Source organism: Pituophis catenifer, unplaced genomic scaffold (genome assembly GCF_029215685.1).
Source record: "Pituophis catenifer annectens isolate HBS135680 unplaced genomic scaffold, rPitCat1.0.hap2 SCAF_14, whole genome shotgun sequence".
Taxonomy (NCBI): Eukaryota; Metazoa; Chordata; class Lepidosauria; order Squamata; family Colubridae; genus Pituophis; species Pituophis catenifer.
This window is the reverse complement of record NW_027256894.1, coordinates 9,223,932-9,251,507: the sequence shown is the minus strand read 5'-3', so window position 1 is coordinate 9,251,507 and position 27,576 is coordinate 9,223,932. Positions and strand designations below refer to the sequence as shown.

Sequence of the window (27,576 nt, the reverse complement as noted above, 5' to 3'; positions counted from 1 at the left end):
ACCACATCTATCTATCTGTCTGACTGTCTGTCTTTCTGTCCATCCATCCATCCACCCACCCACCCACCCACCCTTCCATCCATCATATCTGTCTGTCTGTCCATCCATCCATCCATGTCTGTCTGTCTTTCTGTCTGTCTGTCCATCCATCCATCCACCCATCCACCCATCCACCCACCCTTCCATCCATCCATCATATCTGTTCGTCCATCCATCATGTCTGTCTGTCTGCCCTTCCGTCCATCCGTCCGTCTGTCCATCCATCCATGTATGTCCGTCCATCCATCATCTATCTATCTATCTATCTATCTATCTATCTATCTATCTATCTATCTATCCGTCCATCCATGTCTGTCTGTCCATCCACCCACCCACCACCCACCCTTCCATCCATCATATCTGTCTGTCTGTCCGTCTGTCCATCCATCCATCATGTCTGTCTGTCTGCCCTTCCATCCATCCGTCCATCCATCCATCCATCCATCCATCCATCCATCCATCCATCCATGTCTGTCTATCCATCATCTATCTGTCTGTCTGTCTGTCTGTCTATCCATCATCAAATCTATCATCAAATTCCTGGTCTTCACCTGGAAAGGGTAGTGCTTGATGGTCAGATACTCCGCCAAGATATCCAACATTCTCACCATCTGGGAGAAAATGAGGACTCGGTTGCCCCTCGCGCGAAGCCTGCTGAGCAGTTTGTCCAGAAGGATGAGTTTTCCACTGCTCCTGATTAAAGACTAAGAAGACAAGAGTGACTGTGAGGTGGTGGTTCAAAACCTGATGGACCAAAGTTGATTGAGCAACTGAATATCATGATAGTTTTAGTGGATTAAGAGCAGCAACAATGAACATGAATACAAGGAGGACACCCTTTGTTCTAGTTCACTTGCTCATGAGCTCGGTAGGTTGGCTTGGGCAAGTTATAGATCTGTTTCCTTCCAGTAACATTTTTTTATAGACCATCTTCCATAATCTACCACCCTCCAAATGGGTGGTTATGTTGGTTGGAGAGAACGGAAGTCCTAGTTCAATATATCTGATCTGTTCAGGTAAGAGAAAGTTGACTTTCAGGCTAGATCTCAAGTTCCTGTGAGACCACCTGAAGCCTTTGAGATATTTGGGAGCCTTATACAACGTTAAGCATCAGAGCTTCTTAATCTATTCCTCAATTCTTCTCCAGAACGTCATGCTTAGCTGCACAACCAGCCTAACAATATTATGAGTTCCATCTCTGACTAAATCCTTAATTTCTTCATTGATATTCAGGCTTTAGCCAGGGGTGAAATCCAGCAGGTTCTGACAGGTTCTGGAGAACCGGTAGCGGAAATTTTGAGTAGTTTGGAGAACCGGCAAATACCACCTCTGGCTGGCTCCAGAGTGGGGTGGGAATGGAGATTTTGCAATATCCTTCCCCCAGGAGTGGGGAGGGAATGGGGATTTTGCAGTATCCTTTCCCTGGAGTGAGGTGGGAATGGAGATGTTGCAATATCCTTCCCCTGCCACACCCACCAGGCTACACCACACCACACCACACCCACCAAGCCACGCCCACAGAACCGGTAGTAAAAAAAATTGAATTCACCACTGGCTTTAGCAATACACGAGAAAAGATCCAGAAAATGGTCTCCAAGTAAAAGCAGGACGTTTGCAAGATTCAGACTTGCAAGGTTCTGCAAATGTAGCCGTACAATAACGTAGAGTTAGCTCATCTAGTTGGGTTTCCTTTTCTGGTTTACCTGGAAGGGCTGACGTTACTGGAAGTTTTCTCCAAGCTCTACCTACCTGCAGCCTCTCCTGGTTGTTTTCCTTCTCATTCTCTTCTGGAGGTTTGATCAGGTAACAGTGATTGCAACATTTCTTCAGCTCCATCACGATGTTCAGGAAACCGGAGGTGCTGCCACGTGTTCCCTTGGACAGGGCTTTGTAATTCCTTGTTAAAATCCATCTGAAGGGTCAGCAGATAGCAAACATCATTTTCAGCCCCTTTGGCGGCTTCAAGAAAGCAAGTCAAGCTATATGCGCAATACTTAGATGAGCCGAGGTGGCGCAGTGGTTAGAGTGCAGTACTGCAGCTACTTCAGCTGACTGCTAGTTCAGCAGATCAGCGGATCAAATCTCACCGGCTCAAGGTTGACTCAGCCTTCCATCCTTCCGAGGTGGGTAAAATGAGGACCCAGATTGTTGGGGGCAATATGCTATTTAGTATACTGTCTTTGGTGTAAGCCGCCCGGAGTCCTCGGAGAGTGGGCGGCATAGAAATATGGCTAATAAATAAATAAATAAATACTGAATAATAGAGTTGGAAAGGACCTTGGAGGTCTTCTAACCCAACCTCCTGCTCGAACAGGAGACCTTATACAAGTACGGCAGTCCTCAAGTTACGACAGTTCATTTAGTGACCGATCGCAGTTACAATGGTACTGAAAAAAGTCACTTATGACTGTTTTTCGTATTTATGACCGTTACAGTATCCCCGTGGTCACGTGATCAAAAGTCGGATGTTTGGCAACTGGCATGTATGTATGACGGTTGGGGTGTACCTGGTCACCTTTTGCGACTTTCTGACAAGCAAAGTCAATGGAGAAACCAGATTCACTTAACAATCGGGTTACTAACTTTATCAACTGCAGTGATTCACTTAACAGCTGAGGCAATAAAGGTCGTAAAACGGGACAAAATTAACTTCACACCTGCCTCGCTTAGCAACAGAAATTTTGGGCCCCATTGTGGTCGTAAGTCAAGGACTACCTATACCATTCTGGAAAAGTGGCTGTCCACTCTCTTCTTAAAAACCTCCAGGGATGGAGCCACCCACAATTTCTGGAGACGAGCATCCTAGATTCTTAAGCCTGGAAGAGCAACTGTTGTTGTGGTCCACCAGCAGCCTGTGGAGCTGGTAGCGGAGTCGGACAGTGAGGAGGCTGAGGAAGAACATGGGCCAGTCCTGGAGGCTGGGGAAGGCCCTGATGAGGGCTCTGCATCAGAGGCAGAGATGGGGCCAGGGCCATCGGGGAGTGATGTGCAGACTCCAGAGCCTCCTGAGGCTGACAGCAGAGAGGCAGAGGAACAGGAGGAGCCTGTTCCTAGTGCACACATGAGAAGAGCTGCCAGAAGGCAAGAGCAAATTTACCTTGTGGTGCCCGTGCAGAGTATTCCTAGCCCACCACCAGAAGAACCCTTACTAACTTGTAATACTGCTTCTGGAGGGCAGACATCTCCACCCGCAGGATCTGCTCCACTTTGGCTGGGAGGGATTTCTCCACATCCTTCTTCACCCTGCGCAGGAGAAAGGGCTCCAGGACCTTATGCAGACTCTGGTACCCGTTCTCGCGTCCTCTGCCATGGTCGTCTTCAAAGTCTTCCCAGGATTCAAACCTGACAGCCACAGACAGGACAAGGGGATGAGGAAGAGAGAGAGAGAGAGGGAAGGATGGAGAGAGGGAAGGAGGGTAGAGAGAGAGGGAGGGAGGGAGGGAGGGAGGGAGAGAGGGAGGGAGGGAGGGAGGGAGGGAGAGAGAGAGAGAGAGAGAGAGAGAGGGTAGAGAGAAAGAGTGGAAGAGAGAGAGAGAGGATAAGAACCAATCAGGCTCACCTCCAAAGCCAATTTTGCAGGTTCAAAAAGGACCTTATCTAAACATTATCTAGTCCAGTGATGGCTAACCTTTTCTGGACTGAGTGCCCAAAGCATGTGCGCGCATGTGCGAATGTGTGTGCGTGTGCCCGAACCCCCACAATGTGATGTGTGCGCACCCCACGCATGCACCCTGCCCCGTGCATACATGCATGCCCACTGCATGCGCACGCCCCCCGCATATGCACGTGCATCCCCCCCGCGCATGCAAGGCAGAGACCCGAAGATCAGCTGGCCAGCAGGAGGCGCGCACGCAGAGCTGAATTGGGGCGATGGTTCATGTGCCCACAGAGAGGACGCTGTGTGCCACCTCTGGCACATGTGCCATAGGTTCACCATCACGGATCTAGTCCATTCTTCCTTTCTACTGGCAAGGTAGGCACAAGCATGTCACATCAGCTACAGGCAGCCTCATTTATTTCTACCAAGATTCTCAGCCATCCAGGTCATGGTTGTCCCAAAGGTGTTTTTTTTTTCCCAAGAGGCAACTGGACTTTCGTGCCTTTTGAAAAAACACCTTTGGGGCAGGGGTGAAATGTAAAATGTGTTACTACCGGTTCTGTGGGCGTGGCTTGGTGTGTGTGGGTGGGTAATGTGACTGGGTGGGCGTGGCCAACTTTTTTTTTAACTTTTCAAAGCATTTTTTGTAATGCTTTGAAAAGCCTCTGGCGATCAGGCAACTCAGCTGGGATTGTCAGAGAAGCTTTTTAAAAAATGCTTTGAAAAGCCTCTCTGCCGATCAGGCAACTCAGCTGGGAGTTGTCAGAGACTTTTCAAAGCACTTTTTTTACCACCTCTTCGGCCAAGAGGTTGCAGGAAAAAATGCTTTGAAAAGCCTCGGACGATCCCAGCTGAGCTGCGCGATCATCAGAGGCTTTTTTTTTTTGTAGCCATTGCTACCGGATCGGGCAATCCAGTCCGAACCGGGAGCATTTCACCCTTGCTTTGGGGCCTCATTTATTCCATCATTTAATTTTAACATAGGAGGCTGCCCAGCTCCTTAGAGACTCTGGGCAGTGTTTTGACATTAAAGAGAGGAAAATTATAAAAAAATTATAATTATATATTTATAAAAAAATAAAACAAGAAAAGAACATTGTATTTTCAGAAAAGAGACAATAAAACTGATAAAACTCTGCAAGGGAATCCTACACATTGTATTAAAAGCTTTCATCCACTGCAAAATGCTTCTGTGAATGCTTCTGTTACCTAATAAAATTTATTACTGAAAAAAGGGCTATCAGATTCCTGGGTCTTTTTTTTTTTGGCCAGAATAAACTATCAGATGCAGAATTTTTTTTTAATAAGTTTGTATTAGGCTTGTATTGATAATTGCTGTATAATAATTTGGGCTTCTAAATCTATCTTGCTCTAAAGTCAATCAGAAAGTTCGGTGGTTCGAATCCCTAGTATAGGTCTCCTGGTGAGCAGGGGGTTGGACTAGATGACCTCCAAGGTCCCTTCCAACTCTGTTACTGTTACTGTAAAGGCCACTTTAAGCTTTGAGTCTCATTTGCTTTAGCAATTGCACCATGTTGTAGCTAAAGAGCTACTTCCCAACTCAACTTACTTCTCTGGCATGATGAATTGCAGCAGGGACCACAGTTCCTTCAGGGAATTCTGAAGGGGTGTCCCAGTGATGAGCAGGCGGTGATTGGATTTGAAGTCAATCAGTGTCTTGTAGAGCAAAGAATCATCATTCTTCAAGCGATGGGCTTCATCAACACCCAGGAAGGCCCAGTTGATGCTTCCCAGGACAGCCTAGAGAAGAAAAATCAGATGGGTCACAATACAGCAATAACGTAGCTTAGATAGATAGCTTAGAAAGATAGCTTAGAAAGCAAAAGATAATTGCCCAAACACCTGAAGAGCAAATACAATGCAGATGTTACTCATATTAGTTCTTTGAATTCATGGTATTGTGACCACTGTCTTTTGCACCTTAATGCTGCCAAAACATTCCTGTGACAGAAAGAAAGAAAGAAAGAAAGAAAGAAAGAAAGAAAGAAAGAAAGAAAGAAAGAAAGAAAGAAAGAAAGAAAGAAAGAAAGAAAGAAAGACCAAAAAAGGGCTAAACTGCTAGGGCAGACAGAAGAAAGAAGGTGGCCAGGGTTCCTCCTTCCTCCAAGTAGAAACTGCCTTGGCCCATCACTCACCTTGTCTTTCAGGAGGATCTCGTAGGTTGTAATCAGGACATTGAACTTCAGCCGTTTGGTCTGAGAGTGGATCCACTCATACTCACGGATCTGAAGTAAAATAAATGAATAGGTTGGTTTGGCAATTTGAAGATGTGTGGATTTCACAACCCAAAATTCCCCAGCCAGCAGAGCTAATTATACCACCTAATCATCCAACAGTTTTGTTTTTTTTTAAATGCAAAAGCCTGATTCACTAAACCAAAATGAAATTTGATTTTTGTTTAGCGATAGCGCTTAGATTTATATACCGCTTCACAGTGCTTTACAGCTCTCTCTAAGGGGTTTATCCAACAATCTGGGTCCTGCCCCCCAACAATCTGGGTCCTCCTTTTACCGATCTCGGAAGGATGGAAGGCTGAATCGACCTTGAGCCGGTCAGGATCGAATTCCTGGCAGTCGGCAGAGTTAGCCTTCAATACTTCATCCTAACCACCATGCCACAATGGCTCTTATCCTGTCCTGGGAAAGCTGTCATCTGTAAGTCGATTCAACAGGGTTAAACAAAGAGTGGATCTGAGTATCCAGGCAAATTTGGGCATGATTCCGCATGCCAGCTACCCAATACATGAGAAGATGGCCCCTAGGTTGTTGAAGTGTTTCCATGCCCAATATCCAGATAAACCTAACAAATAGTTTATATTTTTCTTCCAGGTGAAGTTTTCCTTCTCCTAGGGGGGCAGCATGTCAGGTCCCCAGAGATCCCTATCGGGATGCTGCCATTCAGCTGGGGAGGGCCTGCATGCCAGTTTACAACTTTTTCCTATTTCTGAGCCTTCCTTTACATTGATGTCTTCCTGGGAATGGGAGGGGGGAAGGAATAGCCTGGGGCCATCTGTTTTGTCACAGTTCAGAGGAACTGAGAAAACGGCACCCAAGAACAGCTTCTTATCACTTTCTCAGCTCGTGGTTCTCATAACAACTTTTCACTTGTGGATTGTCTTGTCTCCGGACTGGACAAAGGAGGAATGGTTTCTACAACTTTTAACCTAACTGTTTTGAGTGAGAATTTCAGATCCTGCCTTGTTTTTCTTTCTATCACTGTCTCCCAATAATGGCACTTTCATGTCTGTGTCATGCACCCTGCAGCTCACCCCACAGAGCTGTAGAAAAAGAGAAACGTGTTGTCCTAGTCCCATTCAACCCCTTCCTCGATGCTAGATTACGCACAGCGTTCCTGCTCAACTGATCTCCGATGTACACAACCACGTTGACCTCTGGGGCCCAGATCTCAAACTCTCTCTGCCAGGAGGTTAGGGTTGACAAGGGCACCACGATCAGGAAGGGGCCATAGAGCTGGTGCTGATAGAAGAGGTAGCAGAGGAAAGAAATGGTCTGGATGGTCTTCCCCAAGCCCATCTCGTCCGCCAGGATGACACTGTTGCTCCTGAGGAAGCAGACAAGCAAAGGGGTCAAGCCAGCATAGTCACGTCTCTTCCAACTCTTGTTATTTTAGGTGAAACGTTCATATATGTAGCACAGTGGTGAAATCTGAACCAGTGGTGAAATTTAGAACCGCCGTGCATTCGCGTCATGCGCCAAATGTGTGCATGCATGTGCAATGCACACCAAATGCGAGTTGTATACGCGTATGCACAGTGCACACCAAAAGGAGGCTTGAGAAAATAAGTAGAACAGTGTGTGTGGGGGGGGGGAGATCAGCTGTGGCGCGTGTGGGAACCTTTTAAAAAACTTTTTTAAAACATTTTTTTACTACCGGCTCGGGTGAATAGGAGGCTTTGATGATCACAGCTGTGCCGCGCGATCATCAGAGCTTTTTTTTTTTTTACTTTTTTAAAGCATTTTTTTACTACCTATTCGCCGGAACTGGTAGTAAAAAAATGCCTAAAAAGTTAAAAAAAAGAAAAAAGTTCCGACTATCAGCTGAGCGATGGGTGATCCTCGGAACTTTTTTTTTTTTTAAATTTTTTAAAGCATTTTTAACTAACGGTTCCGGAGAAACAATAGTAAAAAATGCTAAAAAAGTTTAAAAAAAAAAGTTCCAAGGATCGTGCATCGCTCAGCTGATCATCAGAAGTTTTTTTTTAAAAAAAATTTTTTTTACTACCAGTTCATCGAACCAGTAGCATTTTTTACTACCGGTTCAAGCGAACTGGCCTGAACCTGTAGCATTTCACCCATCGGTAAGAGACACTGCTTCAGGTCATCAAGAGAAGAGCATCCAAAACCTCTTTCTGGAATATGTTTTTGGGAGGAGGGGTAAGAAGCACCTGCCCTCACTTACTTGCACCAAGAGTGAGCCAACCAATTGAGGCCCTCCAGCTGATAGTCCCGGAGTTCCAGATTCTCCCCACCAATGTAGGAAGGTTGGTTCTTCAAGGCCACAAAACGAGGTCTTTGCTTCAGCACCTAAGAGGAAGACATCCATCATTCTCCCAGCTTCAGACCTGCTGCTCTGGGGAATTACAGGTGGTCCTCGATTTATGACCACAATGGAGCCCAAATTTTATGTCACTAAGCGAGACATTTGTTACGTGAATTTTGCCCCATGCTACGACCTTTCTTGCCACATTTGTTAAGTGAATCACTGCAGCTGTTCAGTTAGTAACACGGTTGTTAAACCGTGAATCCGGGTTCCCTATTGATTTTGCCTTCCAGAACGTCGCAAAAAGGGATCACATGACCCGGGGACACTGCAACAGTCTTAAGTATGAAGCAGTTGTCAAGCGTCTGAATTTTGATCACATGACCATGGGGATGCTACAATGGTCAGAAGTGTGAAAAATGGTTGTGTCACTTTTTTCAGTACTGTTGTAACTTCGAACAGTCACTAAGCGAACTGTTGTAAATCAAGGACTACCTGCACTGCATGCAACCTTACATTATCTGGTTGTATTCTGTTAAGGAGACCAAGACATAATTCTATATGGTCATTACCGTATTTTTCAGAGTATAAGACGCATCTTTTTCCCCCCAAAAAAGAGGGTGAAAATCTGGGTGCGTCTTATACTCCGAATGTAGCCCCGCCTAGCCTCTCAAACGGGGGTTTCAGAGGCTGAAAAAAGCCTCTGAAAGGAAGCTTTAGAAAAAAAGCCTCTGAAACAGAGCTTCAGAAAAAAAAGCCTCTGAAAGGAAGCTTCAGAAAAAAAGCCTCTGAAACAGAGCTTCAGAAAAAAAAGCCTCTGAAAGGAAGCTTCAGAAAAAAAGCCACCGAAAAAGAACTTTAGAAAAAAAGCCTCTGAAAGGCTTTTTTTCTGAAGCTCTGCTTTGGAGGCTTTCAGAGGCAGAAAAAAAAGTTTTTTCCGAAACAGAGTTTCAGAAGTTTCAGAGGCAGAAAAAAAAGCAAAAAAAAAGCAAGGCACAGAGCTCACAACCAAGGAACCTGTTGCTAAAATTCACCTCTGGGAACAGCTGATTGGGGGTATTCCAGGAAGCCGATCCACCCACCAATCAGCTTTTATCTTATTTTCCTCCCCAAAAACTAAGGTGCATCTTATGCTTTTTTTTCTGTCCCTGAAATTTCTGAAACAGAGCTTCAGAAAAAACTTTTTTTTCCTGCCTCTGAAAGCCTCTGAAACTTTCAGAGGCTTTTTTTCTGAAGCTTCATTTCTGAGGCTTTTTTCAGCCTATGAAACCTTTGTTTGAGAGGCTGGGCAGGGCTACATTTGGAGTATAAGACGCACCCAGATTTTCACCTTCTTTTTTGGGGGGAAAAGGTGCGTCTTATACTCTGAAAAATACGGTAATTCTCAGTGTGTGGTCTAAGGTCAATGTATATTTATCCATGTAGTATGGCTATTATTTATCCTTCTTAATATCGTCTTACTCTTTCCATTTATCATTATGGTATCATGATGATGATGATGATGATGATTCTGTTGCTTTGCATGTACACCGAGTGCTTCTGCACCAGAGACAAATTTCTCGTGTGTCTAATCACACTTGGCCAAATAAACAATTCAATTCAATTTGAATGGAGGCCAACATGGGAAGAGCAATCTAAGGGGTTGCCATAAAGAAGAGGGAGTCAACCTATTCTCTAAACCACCTGAAAACAGGACAAGAAGCAATGGATGGAAAATAATCAGGGAGAGAACCAACTTAGAAGTAAGTAGAAATATCCTGACAATTAAAATAATTGAGCAATGGAGCGGCTTGCCTCCAGAAGTTGTGAATGCTCCAATGCTGGAGGTTTTTAAGAAGAGATTGGACACCATTTGTCCGTATAGGGTTTCCTGCCTGAGCAAGGGGTTGGACTAGAAGACCTCCAAGGTCCCTTCCAACTTTGTTTTTCTGTTAGACTAACCTTGCAGTCCCGAGTAGGCATGGCTTTGGAGTTGTTCCTACTGTTGAAGCTATCGATACAGGACTGGAATTTTTTGCTGATCAGAGCTTCGTCTTCCCAGCTACATTCTGCGTAGGGAAGTCCCATCCACTTGCAAAGGTATTCTGGCTCATTAGAGGAGGACTTGCGATTGTGAACTGTAAATTTTGGGGTAGGGGACAGAAAGGGAAGGGATGAAGAAATACATGATAAGAGCCCAGCCATATCCTTAATGGGCATGACGGAAATATCCTACCCAGGAATATTTGAGTAAAATACTTGACTGAGTATTGCAATCAGACATGTCTACCGAGCCATATCATTAAACAAAGCATGTAAATCAGTAAAATGAGTGATTCGCCTTACCTAGAAATTCAGTTCCAGGATTTGGCGATTTGTTTGTTTTCACCGCTGCGCATGAAACGAGAAAACAGCATCCATAAATGCAATGATTAAATTAATTATTTAATTGACCTGCTGCTTTTCTTATTTTTTTATATAACAACTCAAGGTGACAAACATATCTAACGCTTCTTCTTCTTCCATCCTACTTTCCCCACAAAAATAAACCTATGAGGGGAGATTGAGTGGGTCAGGTCTGCCATCTTCAGCTTGGTGCCATCAAAGGCTAGGAAAAAGGAGGGGGACATAGGAGGGGGAACAAATGGGCAATAACCTGCATGTGTATGTGATGGGAAATTGGGAGTGGGGAATAACAGCTTGGTGAAGAGCAGGAGAGCTTGGAACCAGTTGGTGCAAGTACCCAAGGTCGTGTACTCCGAGAAAGAATGTGAATTACCCTAAACCTTCTCAAAACAAAACTCAAATTGATTCAGTAGCGATGGCGGCGGATGGTTCTGAGAACTGGTAGCAAAAATCCCTGCGAGCCCCACCCATCCCATGCCCAGTTGAACCACGCAATCATCAGAGGCTTTTCTTTTTTATTTTTAAAAGCATTTTTTCTACAACCTCTTCAGCCGAAAAAGTTCTTTTAAAAGTTAAAAAAAAAAAAAAGCCTCTGAAGATCCCAGCTGAGTTGCTTGATCGTCAGAGGCTTTTAAAAGCATTTTTTCCCACAATCTCTTTGGCCAGTTGTAGAAAAAATGCTTTTAAAAGTAAAAAAAAAAAAAAAAAGTTGGCCACGCCCACTCAGTTACATTACCACCCTCCCACCAAGCCACGCCCACAGAACCGGTAGTGACAAATTTTACATTTCACCACTGCTTAAATGCCCTCGGTTTTCAGCCATACAAGGCACATCATCTCAAAATATACATGAAGGGGTCATGGCTGTCATTCTAAGCTACCCATCGCAAGCTGACAGCCTGACTTTAATAATGGGGGGAGGGGGCAGTGGGGATAGTGACGCCCGAAGGGAACCAGGAGGAATTGAAAGCAAGCCATCCTGTGGGAAGCGGCAGCCATCTTAAGGTTACACTAAAAGAATGCAGACAGGCTCCCTTTCCCAAACAATTTGTTAACGTTTAATTCCGGGATGGCGAACCTATGGCATGCGTGCCAGAGGTGGCACGCAGAGCCCTCTCTGCTGGCACTCGTGCTGTCGCCCCAGGGCAGATCTCCATAGCGTTTCTTTCGTGAGCTTCTGTTTCCCTGCAAACGATGAAACAGAAGCTCACAAAAGAAAAAGATCTTACCACTTGCCGTGCTGCCGGTGTTGGGATGCCCCACCTCCCGCCAGCCAGCTGGTCTTTGGGTCTCTGTTGCGCATGCACACCTATGTCTGGTCTAATTGGACAATGGTCTAATTGGACAGTGACTGACAATCAGGGGGCTGGCCATGATCAAGGGAAAGTTAACTATATATTTTGCGCGCGAAAATCTCAGATCCAGCTTTGCCTCTTCCGTAACCACTTTGGCTTTAGTACAGTATACTTTTGGCTTAATCAGGGGCCAGGAGTCTTTCTTTCCCAATTGACCAGGTTGGGACGGTTGACAGAAGGATTTAACCAGAAACACATGGGATGCATTTATGCTTCAACCCCAATGGCCTGATACTTTTTTGACCCCAAACTCACCAATTACTCTTTCCACAATCTGGTACTGTTTGTTCAACTCAGCCGCCAGTTCCTGTTGGCAGTTGAAATACTCTACGTCTTCCGGGGTGACCTTTGCCAACCTGGATACAAAAATAAAAAGAACAAATCAGGGTTTGTTTTTTTTCAACAGGCGTGTTACGACTATTCTGATCTTACTATTGCACCAAACTTTTAGAAGTGGGGATGGGCGCACCCCAAATCTCATGAAAATGAAAATTTGATTAATTTGATCGCATGTGCTCAAAAACACGAGAGGGCTTCTTTTCAAGGAGGGTTGTCTTTTTGGAGAAACTCGGTCGTCCTTGACTTACAACTCTTCCTTTAGTGACCAAAGTTACAACATCACTAAAAAAAAGAGTGACTTACGGCCATTTTTCACACTTACAACTGTTACAGCATCCCCATGGTTAGGCACGTGATCAAAATTCAAACAGTTGGCTACTGATTCACATTTATGATGGTCCCAGTGTCCTCGGATCATGTGATCAACCATTCACTTAACAAACATGTAGCTAACTTAACTATTGCCATGCTTCACTTAACATCTGTGGCAAGAAAGGTCAAAAAAGGGGGCGAAAGTCACTTAACAAAGATCTCGCTTAGTAACATACAGTAGTGGCCAAAATTGTGGAAACCTTTTGGGAAAGGTGTATTTTCTAAAACTAGCTAATAACACCACTTTTTTTGGGGGGGGGGAGTAGTACCATAAAATTATATATCAATGGAAAGATAATTTAATCAAGGATGTAATGCAATAACTTTTATGAAGGATTTGCTATTAGAATAGCCGTTACAGTATAAAGAATTAAAGTGAAACACGTAGAAAAAATAAGATATACAAAAATTATCACCATGTCAGTTAATACTGAGTTGGGTAACTTTTAGCATGAATGATGACCTTACAACATCTTCCCATGGAGTGAACTAAGTCTTTGAGTTCTGCAGCTGTTATCATGTGAAACCAAGATTGAATGATGGCTTCTATTAACTGGGTTTTATTGCTGGGTTGCTTCTGACTAACAAGTTTCTTTAGTCGGCTCCATAGATTTCCAATTGGGTTAAGGTCTGGGCTATTCCCAGGCCATTCCAGCAGTGGAATAGGATGATTTTGAAACTCCAAAAAAAAAAAAAAAAAGTGGTATTATTAGCCATCAAACATCAAAAATACACTTTCCCCAAAAGGTTTCCACAATTTTGGGCGCTAATATACAATTTGGACTCAATTGTGGTCGTATGTTGAGGACTACCAGTAATCAGATGTGTTCAAAATGCTTCTTGAGCCACAAAAAAAAAAAAAAAAAAAAAAGCTTGGGAAACACAGATTGATCTGGGAACTCCCGTTTTCCATATAGGAAGCCCACAATTTTAATCCACGTTCTTAGCAGGCCAGAAGAAAGAAAAGCCTACCAACTGTTGATCTCTTCTTCCTTCTTCTTGAAGTTCTCCAGCTTCTTGATGCCTTTCACTTTCTGCTGCTGCAAGGAGTCCTCACTTTCCCACGTGCTGTGGATGTACGACCAACCTTTCCATTTAACCAAGTACTGCACTTCCCCTTCCTCCTTTTCGGGGTCAAAATCGGCACAGGGATCACCGTTGGCTTCTGTTGCGTAGACAGTGGTGGAGGCCCCGATGGCTGCCGAAGGAACAGAGGGGAAAGTAGGTCAAACTTTGCAAAATGGTCTTGGGCCCTTTCTTCCTACGGAGGGCTCCAATCGGTTTAGATGTACTCATTTCTAAGCAATTCCATTTCATTTCCCCTACGAAAAAGTGGGCCAGCACTTCTCACTTCTTGAAAATGTTCTACTTTTGACTATGAGTGTCGTGGTGGTGCAGTGGTTAGAATGTGGTACTGCAGGCTGCTTCTGCTGACTGCCAGCTGCCAGCAGTTCGATTCTCACCGGCTGAAGGTTGACTCAGCCTTCAATCCTTCCATGGTCGGTAAAATGAGGACCCAGATTGTGGGGGGCAATATGTTGACTCTGTAAACATCTTAGAAAGGGCTGTAAAGCACTATGAAGCAATGTAAGTCTTAAGTCCTTCCTTCCTTCCTTTCCTTTCCTTCCCTTCCCTATCCATCCCAGCTCAAGATTGACTCAGCCTGCCATCCTTCCATGGTCGGTAAAATGAGAAGCCAGATGTTGGGGGCAATAGGCTGACTCGATAAACCGCTTAGAGAAGGCTGTAAAGCACTGTGAAGCGGTATATAAATCTAAGTGCTATTGCTTTTGCTCTTGCTCTCCATGTTGTGTTTGTTGTGCTTCTCCATGGCTCTGGGAGTTTTCCCAAACATGCCTATCCCAAAACTAAAAAAGCCGGGTGCTTTCAACCTCTTAAAGGTCCTGTTCAGAGATGGCTTGAATGATCAGTTGGGTGCAGTGGTGAAATCCTCTGAAGTCTGCTCTGTTCTGTGAGTCTGCTACCAAGCGTGCACTTTGCGCACGCACACGCACTTCGTGCACCTGAGGCGCACTTGCACAGTGCTAAAAAAGGAACATTTTGAACACTTCCGAGTCTGCAAAGGTAAGTAGAACAGCGGGGGGGGGGGGATCCACTGTGCCACATGATTTAGATTAGCTAGAAAGCAGGAAACCCGACAATTCTAGCTAATATAAATCGCGCGTCACAGCTGATTGTCGGAAATACCGGTTTGCCCGAATCGGTAGCATTTTTTACTACCGGTTCGGGAGAACCGGTCCGAACCGGTAGCATTTCACCCAGTGGTGAAATCCAGATTTTTTTTTTACTACCAGTTCTATGGGCATGGCTTGGTGGGCATGGGCGTGGCTTAGTGGGCGTGGCTTGGTGGGCATGGCAGAGGAAGGATACTGCAAAATCTCCATTCCCACCCCACTCCAGGGGAATGATATTGCAAAATCTCCATTCCCACCCCACTCTGGGGCTAGCCAGAGGTAGCATTTGCCAGTTCTGCAAACTACTCAAAATTTCCGCTACCAGTTCTCCAGAACCTGCTGGATTTCAGCCCTGACTTCACCCTTGGTTGGGTGTCAGGGTAAGATATACAGACCTAATGGCATTATACTGGCAAAGCCCTCCTACTCTACCCTTGATTTGGTCTGCACTCAGAGGTTTTTATAAAGTCAAAAGAAATCAGTTTGCCTTGTTCAAGGGAATCCCCCCTTTTGTAATACAAAGCTAGTTTTACAAAGTCTTGTTTGCTACGATAAAGCAGTCCTCCCTAGGATGAAATCTCTAAACATAATATGCCTCTAACTCCCAAACTGGGAATTTTGCATGCTGTATCAATAAAAGAGAATATTTTTAGTTAAGGGTTGAAATGAGGGGCCCTTGGTGCTCTCTGAGCTTGGTGGTTTTCTTGCAGACGTTTCATTACCCAACTAGGGAACATTGTCAGTGGTAGGAGGGAGGGGGATTTGTAGAGGGGGAGGGGGAGGGGGAGGAGAAGGACTGTGAGGTCCCTAGTCCTCTCTGAGCTTGGTGGTTTTCTTGCAGATGTTTTATTATATTTTAGAGTCTTGGTGGCGCAGTGGACTAAACTGCTGCTGTTAAAGTAATACTTAGCTGCCAGCTGCCTGCAATTACTGCAAGTTCAAATCTCACCAGGCTCAAGGTTGACTCAGCCTTCCATCCTTCCGAGGTAGGTAAAATGAGGACCCAGATTGTGGGGGCAATAAGCTGACTTTGTGTAAAATATAACACGGCTCAGGGGGCCCCCAAAAAGCCCTACTAAGCAGGTATATACAGAAGTATGAAGGCTATTGCTTAATGCATTGTAAGCCGCCCTGAGTCTCCGGAGAAGGGCGGCATATATAAATCGAACTAATAAATAAATAAATAATAAATATTACCCCAACTAAGAAATATTAGGATCACTGATGATTATTACTTAGTTTGAGTAAAGGAATATCTGCAAGAAAACAACCAAGCTCAGAGAGCCCCAAGGACCCGTCTTTAAGCTGTGTTTGCAAAGTCAGGCATTCTAGAAGCAAAGGTGCTATCTCTGGAAGGATCCAACTTAGAGAAGGCTTAGAGCTTTTAACTGGGTGCCTACGTCTACTAGGAAGAAACACTGCTAGGAATATCTAAATCCAAGGAATATTTTCTTGCACTCACCTCCTTTCTTGCCTATTCTCTTCTCCAGTACTTTCTCAATGGTTTCACTGTTACTCTGCTGCTCTTCTGCCCCTTCGCCTGTCATCTCAATCAAGTCGTCTGAATCGGTCTCAAAGTCATCGTCTTCCTTGTAACTGTGCACAAGACCACGCACAAGGACAGTTCAGGTTTTTCCTTCTGCCGAATGGGTTCGCCATGTAAATAAGAACGGGTTCCCCCCCCCCACACACAACCTTGGCCACTTCCAGGTGGATGGACTTTAACACTTGTCACCGATAGCTATTCTAACACTGGAGTTCTGGGATTTGAAGTCCACCCATCTGGAAATGGCCAGGACTGGGAAACGAGATTGCTTTTACAAGCTAGAAAGAGAGCTTAACATCTCCAAACCAGCCTATGCTCAAAAGGAAAAATTCTTGATGGTTAGATGGCACAACAGTGGAATAGTCTAAGGAGGTTGTGAGTTCATCTGAAAGTGAACAACAACTTCTCATGGATGCTTTAATTGGCTTTCCTGCCCCTTGTAGAGGATTGGATTAGATCAGTATTTCTCAACCATGGCAACTTAAAGATGAATGGACTTCAATTCTCAGAATTCTCCAACCAGCTCCAGGACACTGCATAATCTGGGATCACATACCAAGGAAAGCTATGGTTTGCTCAATGATGGCTTGGTAACATATTAATTTAAGGCATAACCAGGTTAGTTCGTACGACTTATGATGGCTGGGTTCAGACAAACAAATCACCCCATGTTGGCTGAGCACGTGTGAATCCCGCTCTAGGTTTTTCTGCCATTACCTGACATTTTTGGCTGCTCGGCGCTTAGTTTGTCTTTTGGGGGTCTCATCCTCCTCCTCATCATCTTCCTCTGATGATTCGGTTTTTCTCCGCCTCTTCGACCGCTGGGGTTTGCTGCTCCTTTTTGGGATGGGTTTGCTCGCTGCTCTGAATTGAAACAGACCGATACAGCAGTAGTAATAGTGGAAGTAGCGATAGCAATAGACTTATAGACTGCTTCGCAGTGCTTTACAGCCCTCTCTAAGCAGTTTACAGAGGAAGGAGAAGAAAAAGCAGAAGAAACAGAAGCAGAAGCATCAGTACCAGAAAAAGACGCAGAAGAAGCAAAAGCAGAAGCAGTAGATGAAGAGATAATTAAGAAGATATTGGACTGTGCAGAAATGGACAGACTTACATTGAAGATTAAACAGAAAGAACATACAGAATACTATCAAACATGGAATTTATTTTATCAATGGCTGAAAAAAAGGGGTAAAGATTAGGAACATAATTTGTATTGTTAAGCAAACAAAACAACCTACATAACATAATGTTTATTAAGCACTAATTAAATGTAATAGTAGAAAATTAATAAAACTTTATTTAAAAAATGCAGGAGGAAAAGCAGAAGGAGCAATAGCAATAGCACTTAAGACTTATATACCATTTCACAGTGCTTTACAGCCCTCTCTAAGCAGTTTACGGAGTCAGCATATTGCCCCCCAAAATCTGGGTTTAACCAACTTCGGAAGGATGGAAGGCTTGAGCCAGTCAGGATCGAACTGCTGGCAGTCGGCAGAATTAGCCTACAATACTGCATTCTAACCACTGCGCCACCACGGCTCAGTGGTTGTAATAACAGTTGAGCATTCTTTAACACCAGACCAGAAAATCAACACTATAGGAAGGTTATTTATTTTATTTATTTATTTTATTAAATTTCTATACCGCCCTTCTCCCGAAGGACTCAGGGCGGTGAACAGCCAGAAGATAAAACACAGAGATACAAAATTTAAAATAGATTAAAAATGGATTAAATAATTTGGCTGAATTTTAAAATACCCCATAATTAAACAGATTAAAATTTGTGTTTAAAATTTAAATTTAAAAAATTATTTTTTAATTATTATTAGGTTTCCTCTGTTCAGTCATGTCCAACTCTAGGGGGCTGTCCTCATCTCCATTTCTTAGCCGAGGGAGCCAAGCGTTGTCCAAAGACATTTCCATCATCATGTGGCCAGCATGGCTATACGCCAAAGGCCCACAGAACGCTGTTACCTTCCCACCAAAGTGGTACCTATTAATCTACTTGCATTTGCTTGCTTTCGAACTGCTAGGTTAGCAGCAGCTGGGCAAGCAAAGGGAGCTCGCCCTAATTGCGCAGGGGTGGGGTCTCAAACCTGGCCTGTCAGCTTTCCAGTTGATAATCACAGCATCTTCAACTGCTGAGCCAGTTATTGAGACTGGCTCAGTTAGGAGAATCTTGCAAGTCTGAGGGTGCTGGATCATCTCCTCCTTTTTATACTCCAGTGAATTGAGGAGGTCTCTACCTCAGCTACTTCCAAATGCTATCTCACTGTTTTGTAACTTTAAAAGAAATATGTTTCCACCTTTTTTGCCTGGGCAATGGTTCTTGTATATTTCAATCAAGGTCATCTTCCTTAACTCTTTTGTTCTATCCTAGAAATTTTTGCCATTCTTCTGTCTTCCCACTAGGCAAAGCTTCCATCATTGCACTCAGAATACCAACTCACAACGAAAGGGTGGAAGAACAAAGGAGAATGCAAGGAAGGCAGTATCAATTTTCTCACCTTCTTGAACTAAGTCTTCTGGACCTCACTTTCTTCACTTCTTGTTCACTTTCTCCACTGGAGCCTTGATCTTCCATATCATCTTCATCATCATCCCCAGATCCCTCCCTCTTCCATTTACCTCTGTGTCTACAAAAGTTGATAAGGAGTATAAGCGTTAATGATCGTCATTGTGATCCATTATCGTGGTGGCTTTTACATGCCAACTAATTTAACACCCCCTCCCCCCAAATACGTAAGAAGGCCTAGATAGACAGACTATTCATCTAATGTTCAAGACAATTAAGTTATTAACTAGGGCTGTGCAGAAATACATCCATAAAGAATGGGCAGCCTCTTTAAAGTAGCGGCATCTTTCCTCGAGATGACGCAGCTGCCCTTTGCGGCAACCTGCGATTTCAGGAAAGGACAAGGCTGCTTTAAAGAGCTAAAAACAGATGTGTTTTTAGATCTTTAATTAGAATTTAAACATCTAAACAGATGTGTTTAGCTGTGTTATTAACAATGACATATGTTCAATTAACAGCTCAATTAAAAGCACACCATTCGACTAAATACTCACAATCCGAGGTACTCAAAAGGCCCCCCCCATTTAATACTCCTTGTAATGGAATGTTCTTTTTAAGTACTAAGACACATGAGGTCTCATAACTAGGATAGCATTTTAGTTTCCAGCGAAGATTGAGGCTATTAGGGGAGGAGAGTCCATAAGCCACATACAATCAACCAAGGAACTTCTCAACCTCGGCACCTTGAGGATGTGTGGACTTCACAGGCTGGCTGGGGGTATTCTGGAAGCCGCCATCCACATGTCTTGAAGCTACTAAGGTTGAGAAACATTGGTCTATAAAGCAGCCCACTGATGGGGAAGTAGCCTTTAGCAGATGGAAGATGTTTTGCTTTCTTCCTAGGGAAGGAAATGCAGGTGGCTGGGCCGATATCCACTCTTCCCTCTCCATGAAACAGTTTCAGAAAAGGAAGGATCATGTCCCTTTCTTCTACCAATCTAGCAAGGATCTAGTGTGCCAGAAGAGAAGAGGACAAACATCAGTATATATGCGTTCGTGCAAGTGTGATGTGTTTTATGCAGGTTTCTCTGGGTGTACATGGAATAGGGTAAATTGTACAAACGCGTATTGGGAGAAGGACAAGATTTCTTCAAATCAAACTCAGCTGAAGACTTCACAGAGTCCTCCAAGTAGTTTTCTAGGCAGTATTACAGAAATAGCTCCCTTTGCCTTAGTTTTAATATCCAAACCAAATGTATGGGGCTTTGTATGACTGCATAGCTATAACCTTGTTGCTGGTTTCCTTTCAATTTATATTGATTGTTTCCTAGTATGATTTGATTGCTTATTTGTACTCTATGACTATCACTAAGTGTTGTACCTTATGATTCTTGACGAACGAATCTTCTCTTTTTATGTACACTGAGAGCGTATGCACCAAAGACAAATTCCTTGGGTGTCCAATCACACTTGGCCAATAAAGAATTCTATCTATCTATCTATCTATCTATCTATCTATCTATCTATCCATCCATCCCTTCCAAGGATACAAGGCCAGTCAAGTCCAGCTAAGTGTTGCCACCTCCTGGAAGAGGAAGGGCAGACTATACAGCTAGTCCTTGACTTGCAACAGTTCATTTAAGGACCATTCAAAGTTACAATGGCACTGAACAAAAAATGATGACGATTTTTCACACAACCGGGTATGGCATCCTCATGGCCATGGGGTCAAAATTCAGATGCTCAGCAACTTATGACAATTACATTGTTCCCGGGGCGGGTGTGTGTGTGTGTGTGTCATGTGATCCCATTTTGTGACCTTCTGACGAGCAAAGTCAATGGGGAAGCCAGATTCACTTAACAACCGTGTGACTAACTGAATGGCTGCAGTGACTCACTTAACAAATGTGGCAAGAAAGGTTGAAAAATGGGGCAAAATTCATTTAACAACTGTCACACTTAGTAACAGAAATTTTGGGTCAATTGTGGTTGTTCATTGAGGATTACCTTTACACACACACACACACACACACACACACACACACACACACACACATATATATATATATATATATATATATATATATATATATATATATATATATATCACACACTCATAGGTTCTATTTAAAAAAATGAACAGCTGAATGAATTTGAAGATGAGATACTGCATTCATGACTGAAGGAAAGATTTTAAAAAATTGTATGTTCCTCAAATTTGACTGCTGGAAACATTACAGAAATTGTTCGTTGCTGCCTACAATCCTGAGATTTCTTGCTGATTTCTCCTCAACCAATTACCAACCAGACCTGACCCATCGTGGCTTCCTAGATTAAACCTCATTGTCCAGGAATTATCACTTGTTGGGTATGTGGGTACAAATCTGATTACAAGCCTGATGCAGTTTTCAGAAACTGATTTCACATTGCAGGATTCAATCTGGATTGGTCACTGGGACCAGAGGTTTGGTCTTCTGAGCTCTTGGACTTCCGCTGGAGCCCATCCTCTCTTTCTCTCTCTTTCCAGAAATGTGTGCACACTCTGAGGATGAGCTCCAGCCCGAATCCAAAAGACTAAATCTCTGATCTTGGTGACCATGCCAAATTAGATCCTGCAACATTAGCCTAGGACCCGCATATTTGCCTTCATTCATTGATATGTGGAGGAGGATTTGGTCTTTAAGCCAGGTATAGGCAACCAGCACACAACCTTCATTCTCCCAATCTGCAGTTCCCAGAGCTAGACTCAGGGGTGAAATCCAGCAGGTTCTGGAGAACCAGTAGCGGAAATTTTGAGCAGTTCGGAGAACCGGCAAATGCTACCTCTGGCTGGCCCCAGAGTGGGGTGGGAATGGAGATTTTGCAATATCCTTCCCCTGGAGTGGGAATAGGGATTTTGCAGTATCTTTCCCCTGCCATGCCCACCAGGGCATACCACGCCCACCAAGCCATGCCCACAGAATCGGTAGTAACTAGGTGGCTCAGTGGCTAAGACACTTAGCTTGTCGATCAGAAAGGTTGGCAGTTTAGCAGTTCAAATCCCTAGTACAGGTCTCCTAGTACAGATCATGCAGGTCTCCTCCTGCGTGATCAGGGGGTTGGACTAGATGACCTCCAAAGGTCCCTTCCAACTCTGTTACTGTTACTGGATTTCACCACTGGCTAGACTGGTCTAATGATTAAGGGGTAGGACTGGGAGTAAGGAACCATGAGTTCTAGCCCTGGCTTAGTCACAAAGCCAGATGGATGACTTTGGGCCAGTCCCTTTCTCTGAGCCCTAGGAAGGAGACTAAGGGCAAACGATTTCCAAAAACTTTGCCTAGAAAACACCATGTTCCATGTAGCCACCAAGAGTGAAGTCTGAGAAGAAGACAAATAAAGAAGGGAAAGCGACCCCGGGTGGGTGATGATGATGATGATGATGTATGGAAGGTACGACTGTGTCACATGTGTGATGAAGATCAGAGTTAAGCTTTGAGCTGACAAGCCAGCATTTATTTTTCCTCTGATATTTCCTTGTATCTACTGACGCAAACTTCTTGTACATAACCACATCACCATGGGTTTAAGTAATTTTCCAGTGGTGGAAATGCACCTCAGTGGTCTGGAACAGGGGTGGAATTCAATTTTTTTTACTACCGGTCCTGTGGGCGTGGTGTGGCTTGGTGGGCCTGACAGGGGAAGGATACTGCAAAATCTCCATTCCCACCCCACTCCAGGGGAAGGATACTTTTTTTTTTTTTTTTTTTGCTTTAATTTATATGCCGCCCTTCTCTGGAGACTCGGCAGTTTACAATGCATTAAGCAATAGCCTTCATACTTCTGTATATTTATACAAAGTCAGCTTATTGCCCCCACAATCCGGGTCCTCATTTCACCTACCTTTGAAAGGATGGAAGGCTGAGTCAACCTTGAGCCTGGTGAGATTTGAACTTGCAGTAATTGCAAGCAGCAGATGTTAATCTGTTAATAACAGTGCTTTAGTCCACTGTACCGCAAAATCCCCATTCCCAGCCCACTCCAGGGGAAGGATACTGCAAAATCCCCATTCCCAGCCCACTCCAGGGGAAGGATACTACAAAATCCCCATTCCCTCCCTACTCCTGGGGGAAGGATACTGCAAAATCTCCATTCCCACCCCACTCTGGGGCCAGCCAGAGGTCGTATTTGCCAGTTCTCCGAATTACTCAAAATTTCCACTACCGGTTCTCCAGAACCTGTCAGAACCTGCTGAATACCATCCCTGGTCTGGAAGTAGCCCTAAAGCATCAGCACCTACATATGGGCCATAACGTGGCTGGGAGAAGAAGGAAGCCCCAGTTGTAGAATCCTTGTTTATTCTTGAGCAGTGTTTCTCAACCTTGGAAGCTTGAAGATGGGGGGACTTCAACTCCCAGAATCCCCCAGCCAGCAGCGCTGGCTAGGGGATTCTGGGAGTTGAAGTCCCCCCATCTTCAAGCTTCCAAGGTTGAGAAACACTGTTCTTGAGGGTTCCTTTGGAGGGGTTTCTATGTTTTTCTTCTTTGGAGGAAGGTAGGAACTATAAATGGGACAGGAACCCTTTGGCTTGAACTACTATTCAGAAGGGAGGACTTTCCATGATTAAGATTTCCCTCCTTTGGACAGAAACAAGGAAGACCTTCCATCTTCAAATGTCTATGGAGATTCTCAGTCATCCAGGTCACAAAGTTGTCCCAAAAATGCTTTTTTTTTCAAGAGGCAAACTGGACTTTCTGGTTTTTCTTCGAAGATGTTTCGCTTCTCATCCGAGGAGCTTCTTCAAGCTGAAGAAGCTTCTCTCTTTTTTAAAAAAATCAAGTTTTATTGATTTTTTTCTCTCCCCCCCACCCCATTCACCCACATATTTTATGAACATATTGGCCACATCATATCTTATACAACTTATCGTATCCAAATACATTTTACTTAGTTACAACTTCTGCCCAAATCATCTTTTTCCATATTTTTTAATCATCTTAATATTTCTAGATTTATATAAACAACATCTTCATCCGCCCTCAAATTCTAATTTCTCTATTTTTACTCACATTTATTCTTTTTTTACTTTTTAATAATTCATTCTTTATCCTAATACATTTACACATGTTCGGGGTTGCCTTTCTTCCATTTCATCTTTTTTTTATTGTACAGCAATCTTTCTTCTCATTCTCTTCCGTCTCCCTCCCTTCTTTTATCCTTCCCACTTTCTTCTTTCCTCCTCTCCCACTCTTTCCCTACTTCCCCTTCCTTTCTCCCCTTCTTCTCAAGAGCTGAAGAAGCTTCTTGGATGAGAAAAAAAACGTCTTCGAAGAAAAACCAGTAAATCCAGTTGCCTCTTGGAGTGGGTGGGGGGAAACACCTATCCTCCTTTATTTCTTTAGCTGTCCAATTTAGACTGATTTTTTTTTTGTTTTTATATTTGACTCCTTCAAAAAAAAAAAAAAAAAGGTGGCTTCCAGATCAACAGTGAACAAAAATTGGACCTTTTTTAAAAAACAAAAGCAGAACAGCAATATTTCCCAATCAGGGCCCTTTATTTGAAATTCGGCAATCCCCTCACAGTCAGTAGGAACACTAGTCCGGTTCGCAGATTATGGGATGTAGAAATTCACCAGGCTGGAGAAATCTATTCCAATACTTTGAAAATACGACATGCAGAATCCAAGATGGAGAAGGTTGAAATGAAGCACCTTGTAACTAACATTCCAACCATCCACTACAGATAGTCCTCAACTTACAACCATTCATTTAGGGACTGTTTGAAGTTACCACGGCACTGAAAAAAAAGGGACTCACAACCGTTTTTTCCCCCCCACACGTTTATTGCAGTCTCCCCACGCTCAGGTGATCGAAATTCAGACACCTGGCAACTGGCTCGTATTTATGACGGGTTGCCGTGTCTCCCGGAGTTACATGATCCCCTTTTGTGACCTTTTCACAAGCAAAGTTAACAGGGAAAGCCAGATTCACTTAACAACCATGTCCACTAACTTAACTGCAGTGATTCGCTTAACAACTATGGCAAGGAAGGTTGTAAAATGGGGCGAAGCTCACTTAAGCAGCTGTCTCGCTGAGCAACAGAAATGTCGGGTCGTAAGTTGAGGGCTACCCGTAGAGACTCGAGAATCCTTTCAACAAAAAAAAAGGAAAACTAGATTTGTTTCAGAAACGAGGCGGAGCCCTCGTAACTTACATTTTTCTCACTTGCCTTGAACCTCTTCTTTTGGGACTCTCACTTTCAGACTCGCTATGACCCTTGAACGGAAAGAGAGAAGGAGGGAGAGAGAAAGGGAAGGAGCAATAAGAGAGGCTGCTGGTTTGATGGCTGCAATATTTCGCTTGCAAATATTCTTGGCATCCATAAAGGGTGTTGGGACGCGCCTTGGCTCATTCCCCCAGATTCAAAGCCAACACAATCCATAGGGGAGGCATTCGCTACCACACAGCAAATAAATAGGCAACACCCTTTTTGGCCCACGATCCCAGCAGTTCTGTGGTGTTGTGTTTCTTTCGTTTGTCGTTTTTTTTAAAAAAAACAGGAACTCTTTTACATCGTGAACACAAGTGGGCAAAGGAAAAAGAAACCCAAATTGAAGACAAAAGGATTAAAGAATAGTCAAAAAAAGAAGGAATAAGCAGCCACACACCCAAGGCTTTCCAAGCGTTGCAGAAGACAGGATGCAAGCTGCAGGAAGGGACGGTCTTGCTCACCTGTACATGGGCTCCCCCTTCAGGGGAGGATCAGTAATGTGGGGTCTTTGGTGCACTGATGACGTTACCTACTTTGGTAATGAAACGTCTGCAAGAAAACAACCGAGCTCAGAGAGCACCAAGGGCCCAACAGTTCAACCCTTCTCTGTGGGGGCACCCGCCCTGTGGAATGAGCTGCCTCCTGGAATACGATTGATCCCGGACCTCCGGACCTTCCGTAAAGCCCTGAAGACGTTTTTATTTCATCAAGCCGGCCTAGCCTAAATGGTTTTTTAATTGGGATTTTAAATTTTATGGATTTGGGGTTTTAAATTTGGGTAGCCAATGATTTAATTCTTTTAATTATCTTAACTTTTGCATTTGTATGTTTTTTAATTTTGGCTGTTCACCGCCCTGAGTCCCTTCTGGGAGAAGGGTGGTATACAAATTAAATTAATAAATAAATAAATAAATTAATAATAAATATTCTCTTCTGTCAGTTCAAGTGACTGCCATACATGGCTTTCAAAGGCACATCATGATGAGACATACTCCCCAAATTATGAGGGATCAGGAACAACCCCCTCAAAAAAAATAAAAATGGGGACGGGCTGAATAAACACTTCTAAAATTCCATTTCAATTTAAAATCATACAATTTCAATTTCATACTTTCAAAATCTTCTTCTTGTTGTTGTTTTTGCACTGAATGGAATTAGTAAGCCACTGAGAGTCTCTCAATTGCAGTGGGTAGACAACCATTGATTAATTACCCGACACAGGTAATTAATATTAATAATAAAATTAATAATATTAATAATAAAAGGAAAAAAGAGAGAGAGGAGGAGGGGAAGATGAAGGGAAGCCCTTAAAATACATCTCCTAATTTGTATGCAAGATTACTCTTATGCTTAACATATATTTATTAAATCTTCTTAAACAATTAAACTATACTGCTCAAAAAAATAAAGGGAACACAAGCAGAAGACATCTGAGATCTGAATGAATGAAATAGCCTTATTAAATACTTTGTTCTTTACATACACTGCTCAAACAACTAAAGGGAACACAAAACTACTGTATGTAACGAACAAAGTATTTAATAAGGCTATTTCATTCATTCAGATCTCGGATGTCTGCTTGTGTTCCCTTTATTTTTTTGAGCAGTGTATTAACACAACATTCTGTTCACTCAATAGTAAGGAAAAAGAAACTATACACCACAGTTAAATGCCCATAAATCTGGATAACCTTTCTCAAAGTAATAAAGTGCCCTATTGACGGACAGCTCGTTCAGCGCAAGATGGTTGCTCAGAGGCCAGAATGTCAAGTGTGGGATTTGCATGACATCATGTATGTAACAGTTCTCACGGGTAACAGGGTGAAAGGGACTCCAAAGATACTGTACTGGTGCTGAACAAAGACCCACCACAAAAACCTGCTTGCGACTGACAAAAACACACTTAGAAATGGAATCATCCGTTGTTTCTTCAGTTTTCTTTCCTTGTGAGAACAGGGCAACGTTATTTAAATTAGAGGTGACAAGAGAGTTAAGAAAATTAGCTGCAATGTTAGATGCAGGAACCCAAGTATATTAGAAACAGATAAAGAGAATAAGAAGATCTTTGCAGCCAACAGCTGGGCACATCTGTCTCTTTCCAGGATCTTTATGAAACTTGAAAGGTTAAAGCGTGTCCCTTGCAAGTTTTGAAAACAATCCCCAATTTTTAATGTGCATCCAAATGCACAGAACAGTAATTGGCTCTCCATATCTGAAGTGCTCATTCAAGCACCCTGCACCAAAAAAGAACCACAAATCTATTTCTTCTTCTGATCCTTCCCCAAATTACAAGTTGTATACTGACTCCCATCTATCACAAAGCCTCTGCACTGCACTGGCTCATCCTCCACCAGATCCAGATGAGAGCTTCATTACAGGAGCCAGATGCTGGCATGGAATTATAGGAGCTGAAGTTATCCCTTTTGTAGCTTTACAAAAGCTTTGCCTCACTGGTGCCCCCA

General features: G+C 43.5%; 1 protein-coding gene across 2 annotated transcripts in view; it reads right to left on the bottom strand.

The window, feature by feature from the left end:
- The window catches only part of CHD2 (chromodomain helicase DNA binding protein 2), a 70,873-nt gene that overhangs the window by 23,873 nt on the left and 19,424 nt on the right, over positions 1–27,576 (bottom strand). For both annotated transcript variants that reach the window (XM_070953546.1, XM_070953547.1), the window contains exons 5-19: positions 25,059–25,120; positions 18,858–18,986; positions 17,068–17,214; positions 16,267–16,400; positions 13,582–13,807; positions 12,154–12,254; positions 10,484–10,528; positions 10,100–10,275; positions 8,078–8,202; positions 7,003–7,219; positions 5,794–5,883; positions 5,208–5,398; positions 3,193–3,381; positions 1,789–1,951; positions 591–743 (exon numbers count right to left, since the gene is read on the bottom strand). In XM_070953546.1, the coding sequence (XP_070809647.1) occupies positions 591–743; positions 1,789–1,951; positions 3,193–3,381; positions 5,208–5,398; positions 5,794–5,883; positions 7,003–7,219; positions 8,078–8,202; positions 10,100–10,275; positions 10,484–10,528; positions 12,154–12,254; positions 13,582–13,807; positions 16,267–16,400; positions 17,068–17,214; positions 18,858–18,986; positions 25,059–25,120 (2,148 nt within the window). The remainder of the gene's footprint in view (positions 1–590; positions 744–1,788; positions 1,952–3,192; positions 3,382–5,207; positions 5,399–5,793; positions 5,884–7,002; positions 7,220–8,077; positions 8,203–10,099; positions 10,276–10,483; positions 10,529–12,153; positions 12,255–13,581; positions 13,808–16,266; positions 16,401–17,067; positions 17,215–18,857; positions 18,987–25,058; positions 25,121–27,576) is intronic.